The sequence below is a fragment of the Oreochromis niloticus genome, linkage group LG16 (assembly GCF_001858045.2).
Source record: "Oreochromis niloticus isolate F11D_XX linkage group LG16, O_niloticus_UMD_NMBU, whole genome shotgun sequence".
Classification (NCBI taxonomy): Eukaryota; Metazoa; Chordata; class Actinopteri; order Cichliformes; family Cichlidae; genus Oreochromis; species Oreochromis niloticus.
Genome location: NC_031987.2, coordinates 1,455,907 through 1,470,376, shown reverse-complemented (window position 1 = coordinate 1,470,376; position 14,470 = coordinate 1,455,907). Strand labels below are relative to the sequence as shown.

Here is a 14,470-nt window from a genome sequence, read left to right as displayed (position 1 = left end):
TTTCTGTCATCTGGCAAGAAACTTGGTTTACGTTTCCAAAACTGCGTGGTGTCATTTATTCATTCCTCCCACATCCATCCCACACATCTAACAACACAGGTGAGGACGTGTGGGTGCAGGCCAACCGTCCAGCTACACCGTGGGTGGTGTCTTACTCCACATCACCGTGGCTTACTACATGTACGTGGTAGCTGTATCTCAGGAACATGTGTTTCATGGTCGCTTTGAAACTTTCCAATCCAAAATATGATGCGGAGACATCTTTCAGTCTTTCATGAAGTGGACACGTCACCTCTAAAGTCTCCGTCCAGCACAAGAAATAATCATTCATCTCCAGTTTTCAGGTTTAGCCACTTTATAGCTCCTCCATCACTCCCCCCTCCTCTCTCGTTAGCTCTGTTTCCTCATTAAGACCCTCTCCACACACACACACACACACACACACACACACAGTGAGGTGATTAGGAAAATAAAAGCACGCTCTTCCACCTGCAGACATTTTGTCCAGATCCCACAAACAAACAGACACGTGACCAGATGGAAAAAACAAAAGTCTCTTTGTGCTCTCGAGCAGATGTCTAGACAAAACGCCGCCGCGGCTCCGCTGCTGGCCGACGAGGTGAGGAATCAGATTAACAGGGGAGGCAGCTGGCACGAGTGCAGCCCTTTGGCTAGGAGCTGCTGTTTTGGAGATAGACAAAATGAATTAATGAGAGCTAATGTGCTGCTCTGCCTCACCTCGTGACATCCATGGTGGTCACAGCGGGCCCAGGACATAGCAGTAGTGCTGTCCTCAGTACAGCAGGCCGCAGAGCGCTGTCATCGTGCTTTATTCTACTGAAAATAAACCAAATGCTGCTTTGACGTTTTGGTCCATGTTGTTAGATTTGTATTGTTTATTGCCATTTATGCTTAGAAATATTTACTCATATATGCTTAGAAGTATATAATCGATTGTGTAGTGATAGGAGGTTTGATCCTTAATAGTCTGCAAGCTTTGTGTGCATTCCAGAGCTCTCTGACTTTCACACCCACATTTTAGGAGCATGGGAGAGGTCGTACCTTGTCTTATTGTTTTATGGTAGGATAAACGTATCTATATCTGTTTTAGGCTAAGTGCCTTTTGTTTAGATGGACGGCTCTGGGGAGTCTTCCTGGGGTCACAGTTTGACCCCCACACACAGATACACACACACACACACACACACACACACACACACACACAGAGACAGACAGACAGACACACACACACACACACACACACACACACACACACACACACACAAGGTATTCTTTGTTCACATGTATACCTATATAAGAGGTCATATGTTAATGAACCTATGCATATTCATGTAACCACAATAAAAGAGCAGTGTTACGGGAGAGCGGACGAGAGCAACTGGAGTCAAGCGAAGGAACGGCGCCTGTCCAGTTCTCTCCCGTGCACGTGAAACATTAAGAATGTTGCCTACTCGTGTCTTGCTTGCTGTGTAATCACATTGCCTTCAACGTTCCAGCGAATAGGTTCAAGCTACAAACCTATCACATGTCTTACTTTGTGTTCTGCTGTCGGGGACGAGCGCCGGTTCGGGGTCCACGCACTGCGTTACTGATTTGGGGGAGTGCTACAGCAAGCGGTCGGGGTTTGGCGGTTACATCAGACAAATAACTTCTGCATGTGTTTCCTTTTATCTGATAAATGAAACAGATGGTCAAGTACATCTGGGCTGTCCACATGAGACATTTATGTCACGGTATCCATGGCAACATGGCAAAGCCAGACTCAGCCCTCTTTTTGAATGGTACTTACATCCCCACCACCCTTCGCAGCGAACACGTCTTCTTTCTGATTCTGCAGATACTTGACGTGTCAGTTATCTTTGTGATGCATAGCACCGAAAAACCGAAGACTGATGAAGGCGAAGCTGCGCCCGTGACTGACGCTGTGTGAAACATTCAGCTCAGTTGTTTGTGAGGGATGACGTCTCTTCCACAACATCTGCATCTTTTTAAAAAGAATTTGTTTGATGTTTGAAATACTTGATCTGTTACACGATTCACGTTTTGCACGTGATCTTTAATGCACAGCGTATACAGCACGAACTATTAACTGCTTTAACCTTCCATGTTTGTGATATTGTGAAGATTCCAGCTACTGTACAGGTCTAAACGTTAGCATTAATCCGAGTACGAGGGAAAGCAGTCAGAGGGAGAAAGATGCAGTAATAATAATAAAAACTCTCAAAGTCAGTAAATATATCCAAATAATTTCATAATGCACGACAGTTATACCCAATTACTCTTGACCATAATCAGCTTCTCCTCACACTGTTTGAAAAGATAATAGAAATCTAATCTCTAATGCGTGCTGCACCACTGCTGCCAGAATCCAGAACCTTCCTGAGTCAAATTATGCAAACACTGCAGGCGAGGCCTCCCCCATGTTGTGACTGAGAGCCAAATTTCAGACACGTTGAGAACGTTAAAGTGGAGCTAAAAGCTCATTTATGGCTCCTTATTTTTATGCTTGTCTTCTTCCAGCGCAGGGCAGCTCCGTGGTTAGCACTGCTGCCTCACACAGAAGGTCCTGAGCTCCACTCGAGCCTTCCTGTGTGGAGTTTGCGTGTTCTTCCTTCTTGTGTGGGTTCTCTGCAGGTACCTTTCTTCTGATTGGCTGCAGCATGCTACAGACATGCTGGCATATTTTCGATGCAGAGCGGAATCTCACTCTCCTTTTTAAGAAGGAAGAGTTGCCTCTTTATTGTTCTCATTACTTGACTTTTTAATTTGACTGCAGGTACGAAACACGGACACACCCAATCAGAGCGGGCGATCTTCAGCTGTGCAGCAGCGTGCACGGTTTCTCGTGCCGAGCAGCTCGTTGTGGCTTATCTGTGGCTCTGAAACACAACAGCCTCGATTTGCTCCGGTCCTTGTCTGCTCGTGATGAAGTGAGCACTGCATTATGTCATGAGTGTAAACCATGTATGTATATATGCTCACACCTCCACCCTCACGTGGAGTAAACACGTCCCAGCGCTGCCATGTCACATAATGGAAAAGGACATGAAGCTGATCTAATTAATCAGACTTTAAGACTCTGTGTACTGTTGCACCGGCAGCACAACTAATTGCATTTGCAGAATTCGTTTGCAGCAATGATAGCAGCATGAAGTGCATCCAGTCAGACCTTGGCTCCTAGCATAATTCCCACTAAAATATGTGGTAGACTGTGATAGTGTGCAAGAGGAGAAAAATCAAACTGCTTCAACATAAAATCGCACTAATGAGGATGATTAGAAAGCAAAGTGGCTGCATGGCCTGCACACATAATTAAATGTAAGGCAGCTTCAAAATTTGCATCCTTAAGAATTCTTCACTTATAAATCAAAATGTTTCATCAAACAGAAAATCGCAGCGATCAGAGCGAAAGCTGATGACATCATTTCTCTATTAGTCATCTGTCCATTTTGGAAATCAGTGCACTGTCTGCATCACAGAGGTGGGAACTAACAAAGTACAAATACTTTGTTACTGTAATTACACGTATACTTGAGTATTTACTTTTCTGAATACTTTTTACTTTTACTCCCTACATTTGAACACAAATACCTCTGTTCTTTATATTTATACAATAGTATATAAAGCATATGTTTATATACTGTCTACTCACATTTTCAAAGCAGGCTCCTTACTTTATGTTCAGCAGTATCATTTATAGCGTTTATACTCGGGAGGAACGACTGCAGGTATCCATAAGCTGTGTTAGCGGCACTTCAGCATCTAGCTAGCTCTGCTGAAGAGGATGAAGGGAGTAACAGCTTTAAGTTTCAGGTCATTCGAAATGCAACGTTTCTATGAGCTCACCAAACATCAGCAAACACACGAACTGTGTGTGTGCAGTTTGTCTCACAGTGTGTTGCAGCTAAAGGTCCAGCTGCAGATTTCACAGGGAGAGAAAAGACGAGAGGAAGAAGAGAGCTCACACTTAATGGTAAGAGCTGCTCAGTGACGTTTGATAACTGCAGATTTGAATGTAACATGTGGTTTAATCACATATTGGATCGGTATATGACGTGTTTTAATAAATTATGGATTTTCATACAAAACAAACTAAGAACGGTTGGTAGAATCGTCCTTCGAGGAGCTACTGTTCACTTTCTTACTTTGAGCTCAGAGTCGGTACTTTTTAATGTTTACTTGGGTAAAAAAGTGGCTTCAGTACTTTTACTGGAGTATTTTTAACACTAGTACCTGTACTTGTACTTAAGTACAGAAAGTCTGTACGTGCTGTTGTCTAACCTGCTGTGGATCAGCAGGTTAGACAACACCTTGGCTCAGGTGGAAAGTCTGATATTCAGCCTGCCTTCCAGGAGAGGTTACAGTAACAAAACAAGTATCTTATTTTATTTTTTTACTCTGTTCTTCAGCACGCAGTACAAAGCATTTATTTCATTATTATACAGTATAGTTGGGTATAGTTATACTTACTCGCAGGTTGTTCTTTGAATGCTGCAGTCAGCAGGGATCTCTTCATTCTAGATGAGGATGTAAAGGTTGGATGGCTGAGAAGGCACAGTCTGCAGCGGTCTGCAGGACGTTTGTTGTCCTGCGGTCTCCATAGAACGTCTCAGACGCTCTGTGTGGGGCTCAAACTTCTAACAGCAGCTGTAGAAATCCGGTCGTGCCCCTTTGCAGCCGAGCCAGATTTCCTCCAGTGTTTCACAAAAACTTCCAGCAGGTTGATTCTTCATTCTCGAGGAGCGGACGGAGTGGTGCTGAGTGACGGCATGTGCAAACACAAACAACAGAAACAGTTTTTACACAGGGAGACGCTCCGAGCTCTTCGTTGGATGTTTCTGCCTTTAGCTCTGTTCTCTGTCAGGATGACCCCAAGTGTTTGTGCCCAGGCTGGGGGAGGCTCATCCATGACTGACAGACTTCCTCTCTGTGTTTCTTTCACTGTGCTTTTACTGCACTGGCAGTGTGACCTGTGACCTGTGGCAGGTGTGTATCAGCTGTAGATGTTTTTAGGCCTCACACTTCGTCCTTTGTCCTGTACTCGTTCAGGACACCCTGTGCTGAGATCTGACATGTTTTCAGCGCTTTTCGAATCAACTTCTTGGTGCAAAAATTCAATTTTATGTCAAACTGTGTTTTCTTTGGCATTTTTCATAGATTCAGCTACAGAAATGGAAACAACAGGTTTGTTTTTTCCAACACGCTGCTGGTAACAAAGAACCTAAAGATGCCATTTAAAACTGCTTCTTTGTTTTCTTATATGTGTAGACACATCATGTGAAGTAAATAATTTAATCAATTACAAATAAGATGGAAGAAGACTGGATGAATAATGGTTGGCTGGGCGGGTCTCCATCTGTGGTACCTTTCATGGTTTCTACTTCACTAAGTTCACATCTTTGAAGCTACAATATCAAAATCTGAAATGTGCACAGAGACGCATCACTCCATGAACAAAGGGCTCGATGTTTGAATTTCCTTCTGCTTCCATTCGGAGCTCCTCTCACAGGAATACCGTACAGTCGAGCTGAGGTTGGTGACCCCACTGCGGTATTTCTCCAGAAATATCAGGACATTTTCAAGTCCTGTTTGTTGGTTTGTGTTTGGGTAAATGTGAGCGTACACAGCTTCGTGGGCCACGGGGCCGATGAGTAACACGGCTCAGAAGGTACTGTTATTTTACTGAGGAACAAAACACTATTTACACATATCAGTACTCACAGCTAAATGTCAAAGCAAGCCGGCGCCTTTTAAAATGTTGTATGTCAGAAACGAACAGAAAGGGTAGGCTGCTCACAGCACGTCTTCACAGGAGGAATAGAATCTGTGTTGCTGTCCACACGGGCGGCATGCAGCTCACGCTTTTCTACGAGCTCGTGTTTTTCCCGTGTGCGTGACATCTATCCTGCACAGACAGACAGGCCGCAGACGCTGCTGTGCTAATGTGCTGCTAATGCTCCACCTCCTGTGAAGACTCGAGACGTTGGGTGGACGTGGCTCCACTTAGAGAGATAAAGAACAAAAGATAAAGGACGATCTTTTAGCACAGGTCAGTGATTCTGTTTCCCCTCGTTCACTGTCTCTAATGTCACAGTGCAGCAAACACAGACGTCTCACTGACCTTTGTGCTGTAAAAGTCTGAATGCAATCTTTAAGCATCACCTGCAGACAAAGGTCGCCGACCTGCTTCACCCGTTTATCCTGGAAAACTACAAATCAGCATTTCAACAACAACACGTCCGTTTCTTTTATCGTTCTGGACATTTTCTGCACCTTAGATGTGAAATCAGTCCGAAGTGCATCCTGCTGCTGGCTGGGAGATTATGTGAAATGACACATTTATTATCATTTCTTCTTTTCCTGACAATCAGCAGCAGAGTGACTCTGCTGCACGCGCTCATTTCTCTGTCTGCCAATCAGGACAACACCCTGAATCTTCACTCTCCACACGCCTGTTGTTACTGCCTGATTCTAGCCTGTGTGTGTGTGTGTGTGTGTGTGTGTGTGTGTGTGTGTGTGTGTGTTCATTGGGGTCCATGAGCCATGTGTGGCCTTGAATCTTTTCTCCCATCTGCTATCTTTACATGCAACATGGCAGCCACAGAGTCTTGGGACTCATCGTGGATGGAAACATTTCACTGATCCACGGTCAGTTTCAGTGAAATTAAAGACAGAGCGTTAGACCGCAGTAAACGAGGTAACTGTGTCCTCATGCTGTGTTGGATTTGAGCTGTCTCTGCAGCATCATTTGTCTGTGATGGATGGTCGGTAATCTCCTCAGATGGAAAAAGACCACGATGTACAATCCTATGTGATAAAATAGAAAACCATGCAGTGTGGCTGGTTTCTGAAAGAACTGAACATATGTCCTGTAGTTTCATCTACAGTATGCAGTGTATTATTCAGCAGCAGGCGGTCACTGAAATAGACCATCGGCATTTCCTACAGTGTTCTCAGTGCTGCTATTAATAGGCTGCTGACCTTTCATTCTTTGAATACCTCATCATCTGTAACAGAGGGGACAAAGGACCACAGACCAAACACAACAAGTTAAAACAAGATAAAGGTGAAGTAAATATCTCTGCAAATCAGCATGGCTCAGCCTCTGCACTGCACTTTATGCTGCGTGCATGCCATCATATTTGCTAATAAAGGACTGTTACAGAAAACACCAGCAGATCACTGGTTGGTGAATAATGTATAAAGACGACTAAAGAGCTGAGCTTTTTATGCTTTAGAAGCTTTTTATGTCAGATGTTGGAGACAGCAGACGTCAAAAAAATACATATTTTTGCACGAGGAAGAAAATGAAGAAGGCAGAGAAGATGTAATTCCGCTTTTACTGTAGCAGAGCGAGGCGGGGGGAACAGCAGCCGAGGCTAGCACAGACAAAAGAAGAGGAAATAAGAAGAAAAAGGACACCTAACAGGTACCGGCACACAGAGAAAGCCCGCAGAGCATCATGGGACACCGGGTGCTCCTCTCTTCTATATGGTACAGTGCTGCTCCTGGGAGTGTTACATAACAGCAACGCACTGGATGCATGCAGTGATAAAAAGGTGGGACAGAAAGACGAGGACGTCGTATTACTGAGCGTCAACTGAGTGACATCAGAGAAATAAAACAACAAGCACAGAATAAACACAGATCAGTGATCTCACACTCAGCAGGTTTTCATGCACCACAGACACTGAGTGAGTCTCTCACTGCATTAAAGCAAAGCACTGCTGCACTGCTGTCTGTGCAGTGGAAAGTTTCAGGGCTGTTGCACATTTGGGAACAAGACACCACACCCCACTTCCACCCATGTGATCACACTGTATGTGTGTAAGCACAGAGTCACTCCCACCGGACTCGTGCACCGTGTGAAAAACTGCGAGTGCTGCTGTGGAGCAAATCATCAGGACAGGCTCAGAAATAACTGCATCTGAAATATTTGACATTTATTTATTTTTGAGTTTTAAAAACCAGAAATAATAAAGAGTAAAAACTTTAGTCATGACTCAAACAACAGCATTAGTGATCATAATTAAAGCAAACAGCTAATTGGTTCATGGCTGGTCCTGCCATGTTTGCTCATACTGTGCCATTGGTCCTGGGACTGCCCACCTGACGGGCGAGGTGAGTGCCGTGTGCCTCGTCACTTCCTGTCCCGCTCCCAGAGCACTGCTGCTCACCTGTGCTGTTAACCAGCAGCACTCGAGTTTACAAAGAGACGGCAGCGAATCCTGTTACGTGTGATTCACCGAGTGAGACAGGAGGCAGGATACTCGTACGCGTTCACTTTATTACGCGCACGTGCACATGTATCCATGGCAACAGGTGTGTTGGCAATTAGCTCAAATTTGAAAACAGATTTTTTGGCAGCAGCTGTGACAGAAAACATGTAAACAGAGTAAGCTGTGTGCAAACACGCGCCACACTCGTGATGTGGGCAGCATGTGATTGTGAGACGGCAGCGTCAGGAAGCTCGCGCAGTCAGCAGAGATGGACACCTAAATCAGGAACGTCTGACAGTACTGTTCTTCTAGCAGGCAAAGCTCAGCTCACACACACACACACACACACACACTGGCATTAATAACAGACTGTAACTGTGGCTGTGTGTTTGCAGACAGCTGCCAGCTCATGCTCCGTTGGCTAAATTAGGTTTACTAATTGCTGCTGGTCACTGAACAACATGTGGCTGATGAGGAGCTTCGTCCCCAAAAGTGTGACTGCAGTCTACCCGGCAACAAGAGCCGGGCTGTGCTCAGAACTTCTCTGTCAACAAACTGGTGTCAGGGCAAAAGTCTTGAGCTGAGAGCAGAAGACACACAAAGTGATTTACTCTGTGTTGAAATCACACACAGACAGTTTTTAGTATCTCGTATTATTTAGAGCAGCCAGTGTAATCACCTCGCTGCAGCTAATGTAACACAACAGTCCCTCCTCCAAGGAATGATCTAAAGTACAGCGTTAATAAATCGGCAGGTGAGTTCAGACTGAAGCACAATCAGCTCAGCATCATCCTCAGAACAACACTTTATTTACTCTCACAGTGAAGCTTATTGATCGGTAATTACGGCTCCAATCAAAATCACAGTGTAATCATTTTCTAATTTTTAATGTTCCAGTTTTATTTTTCATGATATAAACTTATGACGTTGATGTGTTTTTCTTTTAAACATGAAAATCAATTCTTAATATTTGACCACTAATTAAAAAAATACTACAAAGTGCCACAAACTTCAATAACCACACGTTAGGTATGATCACACACACACGTATGTGCATCTGTGTGTGTATGTGCTTTGTTTCATATGTCCAAAATAAAATGTCATCATGATGAGGTGATGATGATTTACAGGTATGACAGTGACACCTGGGTCGATGTTAGCTGCAGAAAGCCTCGCCCGGCCTCTCTGCGCTCTCTCTCACTTTTGTTTTTCTGCTCCTGGTCTGATCGACGGTTACGAGGCGACTGTCTGTCACAGTCTGAGCGATTCTATTACATGAAGCCGTTATTGGAGCTGCATCCACAGATCAAACACACGTGCACGCATGTATCTGTGCAAAGTCACACAAACAATACTGACACAGGCGCGTGGATGCACATTCAGATGGCCAACACAGAACAGAGAAGCACGCATACGCACGCACGCACGCGCACACACACGCACGCACACACGCGCACACACACACACGCACACACACGCGCACACACACACACACACACACACTTGTCGGGCACTTTCTCGATTATATTTGTTCTCTGGAAACCAAATCTCAGCACGTGTTGGGCGTCGCGCTCAAAGCAGAGGGAGGAGCGTCCTAGGAGCCCACTGCAGAGAGCCTTGTTGCCAACCCACTGCGCCAACCCTGATGACATTGTTGCTATGCACTATTCATCAGAGCCGGACCGGTCCTGCTGTGACTGACTCAGCCATTCATGTTAAATACGTGACATAAAGACATGAATAACACAGCTGTCCACACTGAAACGCTCGCGCAGCTTCAGAGTTCCTTGGCGATGGAAGGGGAGGAGGGTTTCTTCCAGTCGCTGTTAAATCATGATTACACGTAGGAGGCAATTTGTCACTGGGGGAATTCAAAAAGCACAACGGCAGTATGTTGACAATCTACTACACAAAACACCCACAGCGTGGTTTGGTGACTGCAGAGTAATTCTTCCAGGATGATGTGAGTCGGAGCGGCTACAGGTGAGCATAGGGTTCAGTTTGTTTATCTTTTTGATAATGAAATCATACTGAGATGTGTTCAAACACCTCTGTGTATTTGCTCTGACATTATATGTTCATGTGCAGTGATGTAAGACTGTCTCAGTGTCACTTCTTTGTGTGACCCAACAACAGTTTAAAGCATCATTATTCATGAAAAGGAGGAAAAACAATAAATGAAGGTAAACATAAAGTGAAGCTATGACACAAATGGACATCCTCTACTTTTAGGCCCTCGGCATGTTTTTCAATTTAGTTTTTCAATTCAATGTGTACAGCGCAGCAGTCCCCTCCAGGTGCTTTGTACTGTAAAGTAGAAACCCTGCAACAATACAGAGAAACGCCAGCAATCAAACGACCCTCTGTGAGCAAGCACTTGGCAAGAGTGGGAAGGAAAAACTCCCTTTTAACAGGAAGAAACTTCCAGCATAGCCAGGCTCAGGGAGGGGAGGGGCCATCTTTAACATATTTATAGGTGAATGAGTGGTGGTGTTATTACAGACGACGTTCTTCTGCCCACAGAGACACGAGCAGGTATGAAGACCACGAGCTGATGAAGTCAGGCTCAAAGCTAAAACCCAGACAACATAGCGTTAGCTTAAAATGGTCCAGTCTGTGTTCTGACCCGAGCTGTAGCGTCTGTGTTAATAAGCTGCTGTGGTTAGCTAAGATGCTAAAATGCTGAGATCTGACACACTGGGACTTTCTCAGTGTTCCTCCTGCTGATTCTGTTTATCAAAGAATCAACGTTTGTTTCCATGAAGCAGATTTTTGCTGGTTACAAAAACGTAGTCACAGCTCACAGTGAGCTCCAGCACAGAGCAGCTGTGAGGATCATCTTTGTTTGTAGCTGGTAAAGATGTAAATGTCAGCAGAGAGCTGTGAATTATTTTCACTTTCTCTGTAGCTTTTTTAAATATCTGTTCTTGTGTACTTTTATCACCATCCTTAATAATGTAACTGAAGTTGCCTTTGTTCTCCACAGTGTGCCACCTCTATCCGTCTCTACCTACATGCTTCTCTCACAACTTCTATTCCTGCTATTTTTAAGCCACTGAAAGTCATCTCAGCTATCGCAGCAACTCCTCAACCCACCGAATCTGCAGCGCCGCTTTGAACCGGCTTCCCAAATCGGCTCTGAGTGTACGTAAGCACACTCGACCCAAACACTGCAGCCCACTCAGCAGGAATCAGGTAAACCAGCATAAAGAAACAGAGCTGCTATAATAAAATAAGATTACATTATTTACTGTTTGTTAGGTTAGTGATGAAGAGCAGCTGCAAGACTTCAACTGAAACAAGTATTTAAGTAAATATGCATGAAGCCGCCCACTTAGGTATAAAAAAACAACAATTCAGGACGAGAACAAAGCAAACAGATTCCACTGGCACTCCGACGTATTGATCAGTGTTCAGGATGTACAGAGGCAGACCACACGCTGGAAAACCAACTTCCCACAGACGGCCCACAAACCCACAGTCCTGCAGTGAACAGTGTCATGTGAACATTAACTTTGATCGCTTTAACCAAGCATACATTTCTACATACATTTCATACAGTCCTAGTAAAACAGCTAAATGAAGTCAGAGAGGAAAAGTGTTTGAAACTAGAGGAGAAACAAAAGGAGAGCGTTACAGAAGATGACAGGTGAATGTTCAAAGCCTCGGGAGGAAGAGGAAGAACACTGAGACAGGCTGTGAAGGACAGACGAAGGGTGAAGTGAATAAATAAAAGCAGAAATGGGGGAAGGTCCACGAGACAGAAGACGACAGCAGGCGAGGCAGATTGAGAAAAGGGCAAAATCGAGGAGTGAGACCGAGAGAGAGAGCCAGAGAGTCTGTGACGGGCCACACGGGAGCCGAGGGAGGTGTGTGCAGCATGTCAATACAAATGCTAAGTCGCTCAAGGGCTTCCATCCAGCTGCAAGCCCAGCCGAGCTCTACTGTCAGGTGTAGCACACAGCAGTGCCATAGTGGGACGAACTAATCTAAACCTGATCTCAGCTGAACCAGGTTTAAAGCTTGTCAGTTCAGTTTAATCAAAGATGACAAACAGATTAAATTAAAGCTACAGCGCAACAAACTGAAAACCAGAGACATGGACCCCTCAGGTGTCTGAGAGCACAGGTATCTGCATGCTCCAGAGAAAGCCCAGAGGTGAAGGCACTGCAGTCACCTGAGAGAAGATCCAGCTCTGCAAACAAGGCGGCTCCGGCCTTCAGCGGGGCCCGGGGTTATGATTTTAGGGACAAATCAAACCGTAATTGATTAATCCGCCCATCACTTTATGAGTAAGCGCTGAAGGAGACTGCATACCTGTGCCAAGGCTGAATGTGGATGTGGTTTAGCTTTGGTGATGTTTTCTTGGATTTCACAAGATCGTTTTTCATACTTAATTTAAATTGTATTTGTGAAGGTAGCACGACGTGTGTGAGAAGAACCTGGATTCAGGTCCTGGTCTGGATGTAATCTGTCGTCCATAACAAACACACACAGAACTCTGTTCTTCCTGAATCTGAAGTCTGTAGCAATTACTGAGGCAGCTGCTGCGTTTTCTCTTCCTAGAGATAAAGTTTTAAAAAATCTGATTGGATAAATCTATTTTTATGATTGCGGGACGGTAACACTTTAATAATTAAATCAAATCTAATACAAAGAAATAATTATGGAATGAAGAAAAGTTTAAGAAGGAAAATGCTGGGATATTAATCCGCTGGAAGAACAAACGGATTCAGAGCAGAGATGAAGTATTTGGTAAATCTGGTTCAGCCTTTAGCTTTGTCTGGTTTCATCAGCCATCATCAGACAAATATTCACACAGCGTCACGTCCACCTCTGACAGTCTGGAGCTTTTACGCTTTCTTTCAGCACAGAAACCCTCGGCCCGCTCACGCATCACCCTAGCAGGAAGTCTGCGTGGCTGCTGCAGCGTCCGTGTTTGGTGCCTCTGCTGGAGGAGGACGCTCGGTGTTAACGAGGGTGTAACATCCTACCTGTGCTGCAGTTACTCGTCCTCCACCATCCCTGTGACCCAGGAGACGGGCTGTTGGAGGGACAGCTGTGACTCTGCAACCAGACAAGTGAGTGACACTTCCTCCCCCGGAAACAGAACCGGGGGAGGAGGTCAAAGGTCGGAGTCGGGGAGGCCCCTGCTTGGTTTGCACAGGAGGAGAGCCATAACACAGTGGGAGACGCCTGCTTCTGTGGCAGCAGTAAAGTATTTACAGTAAATACATTAAATCTGTGTTTTGTGTGTGATCAGAGGTCATTACTGTGTGTGTGGGCGGGGGAGTGAACAGGAAGTAAAGGATACATTCGCACTCCACCAGATCTCGAACCGATGGCCAGGATCTTCTGCACGGGGTCAAAGGCCAAAGCGGTGGGCTGGTAGGGGAAACCATGACGCACCGTCTGCAAAGAAACACACAGATCATCTTTAAATGATTTATAGCAGTGATGTCAAACAGGAAACAGGAAATGAAGTGAAGTGACTCGTTTAGGCTCACCTTTAATGAGGTCACACTCCACAACACTGAACTCTTAAACATGACTAATGACATCAAAAGGACTCAATCGTTTTCATTTTTACCACATTTTAACGTGAGCACATATTTGACAAACATTTGTGTGACTGCTGCTGTGCTGTTCATTAACTGAACCCAGTAATAACACACAAACACTTGTGACTGCAGTGCTAATGTTTTCTGTTTAAAGCAACTTGTGACTGAGGTTAAGCTTTAAATTGAACGACGGTGAGGGCAGCAGCAAAGAATACGCAGGGCTGCGTGTAGACGTGGCTCGAACTGAGCATCAGAGTGAGGACGAAATGGGATTTAAGTGACTTTGAACATGGTGTGGTTACTGCCAGCAGACTATTACAGGGAGTGTTGATCTGCTGGGATTTTCCCACACAGCCATCTCCGAGGTTCACAGAGGTTCAGAAAAACAGAAAATATACAGTTTTAGACAACAGGTGAGTGTAAAAGTGCAAAAGTACTGCTATCATCTATCTATCTATCTATGTTTAACACTCACATGCTGATGAAACACAGAGGCTTTACAGTAAGTAATGAGCGAGGATGCAGGACCTCTTATTCATGCTGTAAATGGATTATGAACTGAAGGAAATTGAACTCGACTCACAGTCAAATACAAAAGCCTGACTTGGCAAAACACGGCTGTCTCTCCCACTCTGAGATGCAGTGCATGCTCTGCAGCTGTCTGCTGTA

General features: G+C 44.8%; 1 protein-coding gene across 16 annotated transcripts in view; it reads right to left on the bottom strand.

Moving 5' to 3' along the window:
- Positions 1-14,470, bottom strand: part of stxbp5l (syntaxin binding protein 5L) — a 140,632-nt gene that overhangs the window by 108,515 nt on the left and 17,647 nt on the right. For all 16 annotated transcript variants that reach the window (XM_005450380.3, XM_005450385.3, XM_005450382.3 and 13 more), the window contains exon 2: positions 13,555-13,652. In XM_005450380.3, coding sequence (XP_005450437.1) covers positions 13,555-13,652 — 98 coding nt within the window. The remainder of the gene's footprint in view (positions 1-13,554; positions 13,653-14,470) is intronic.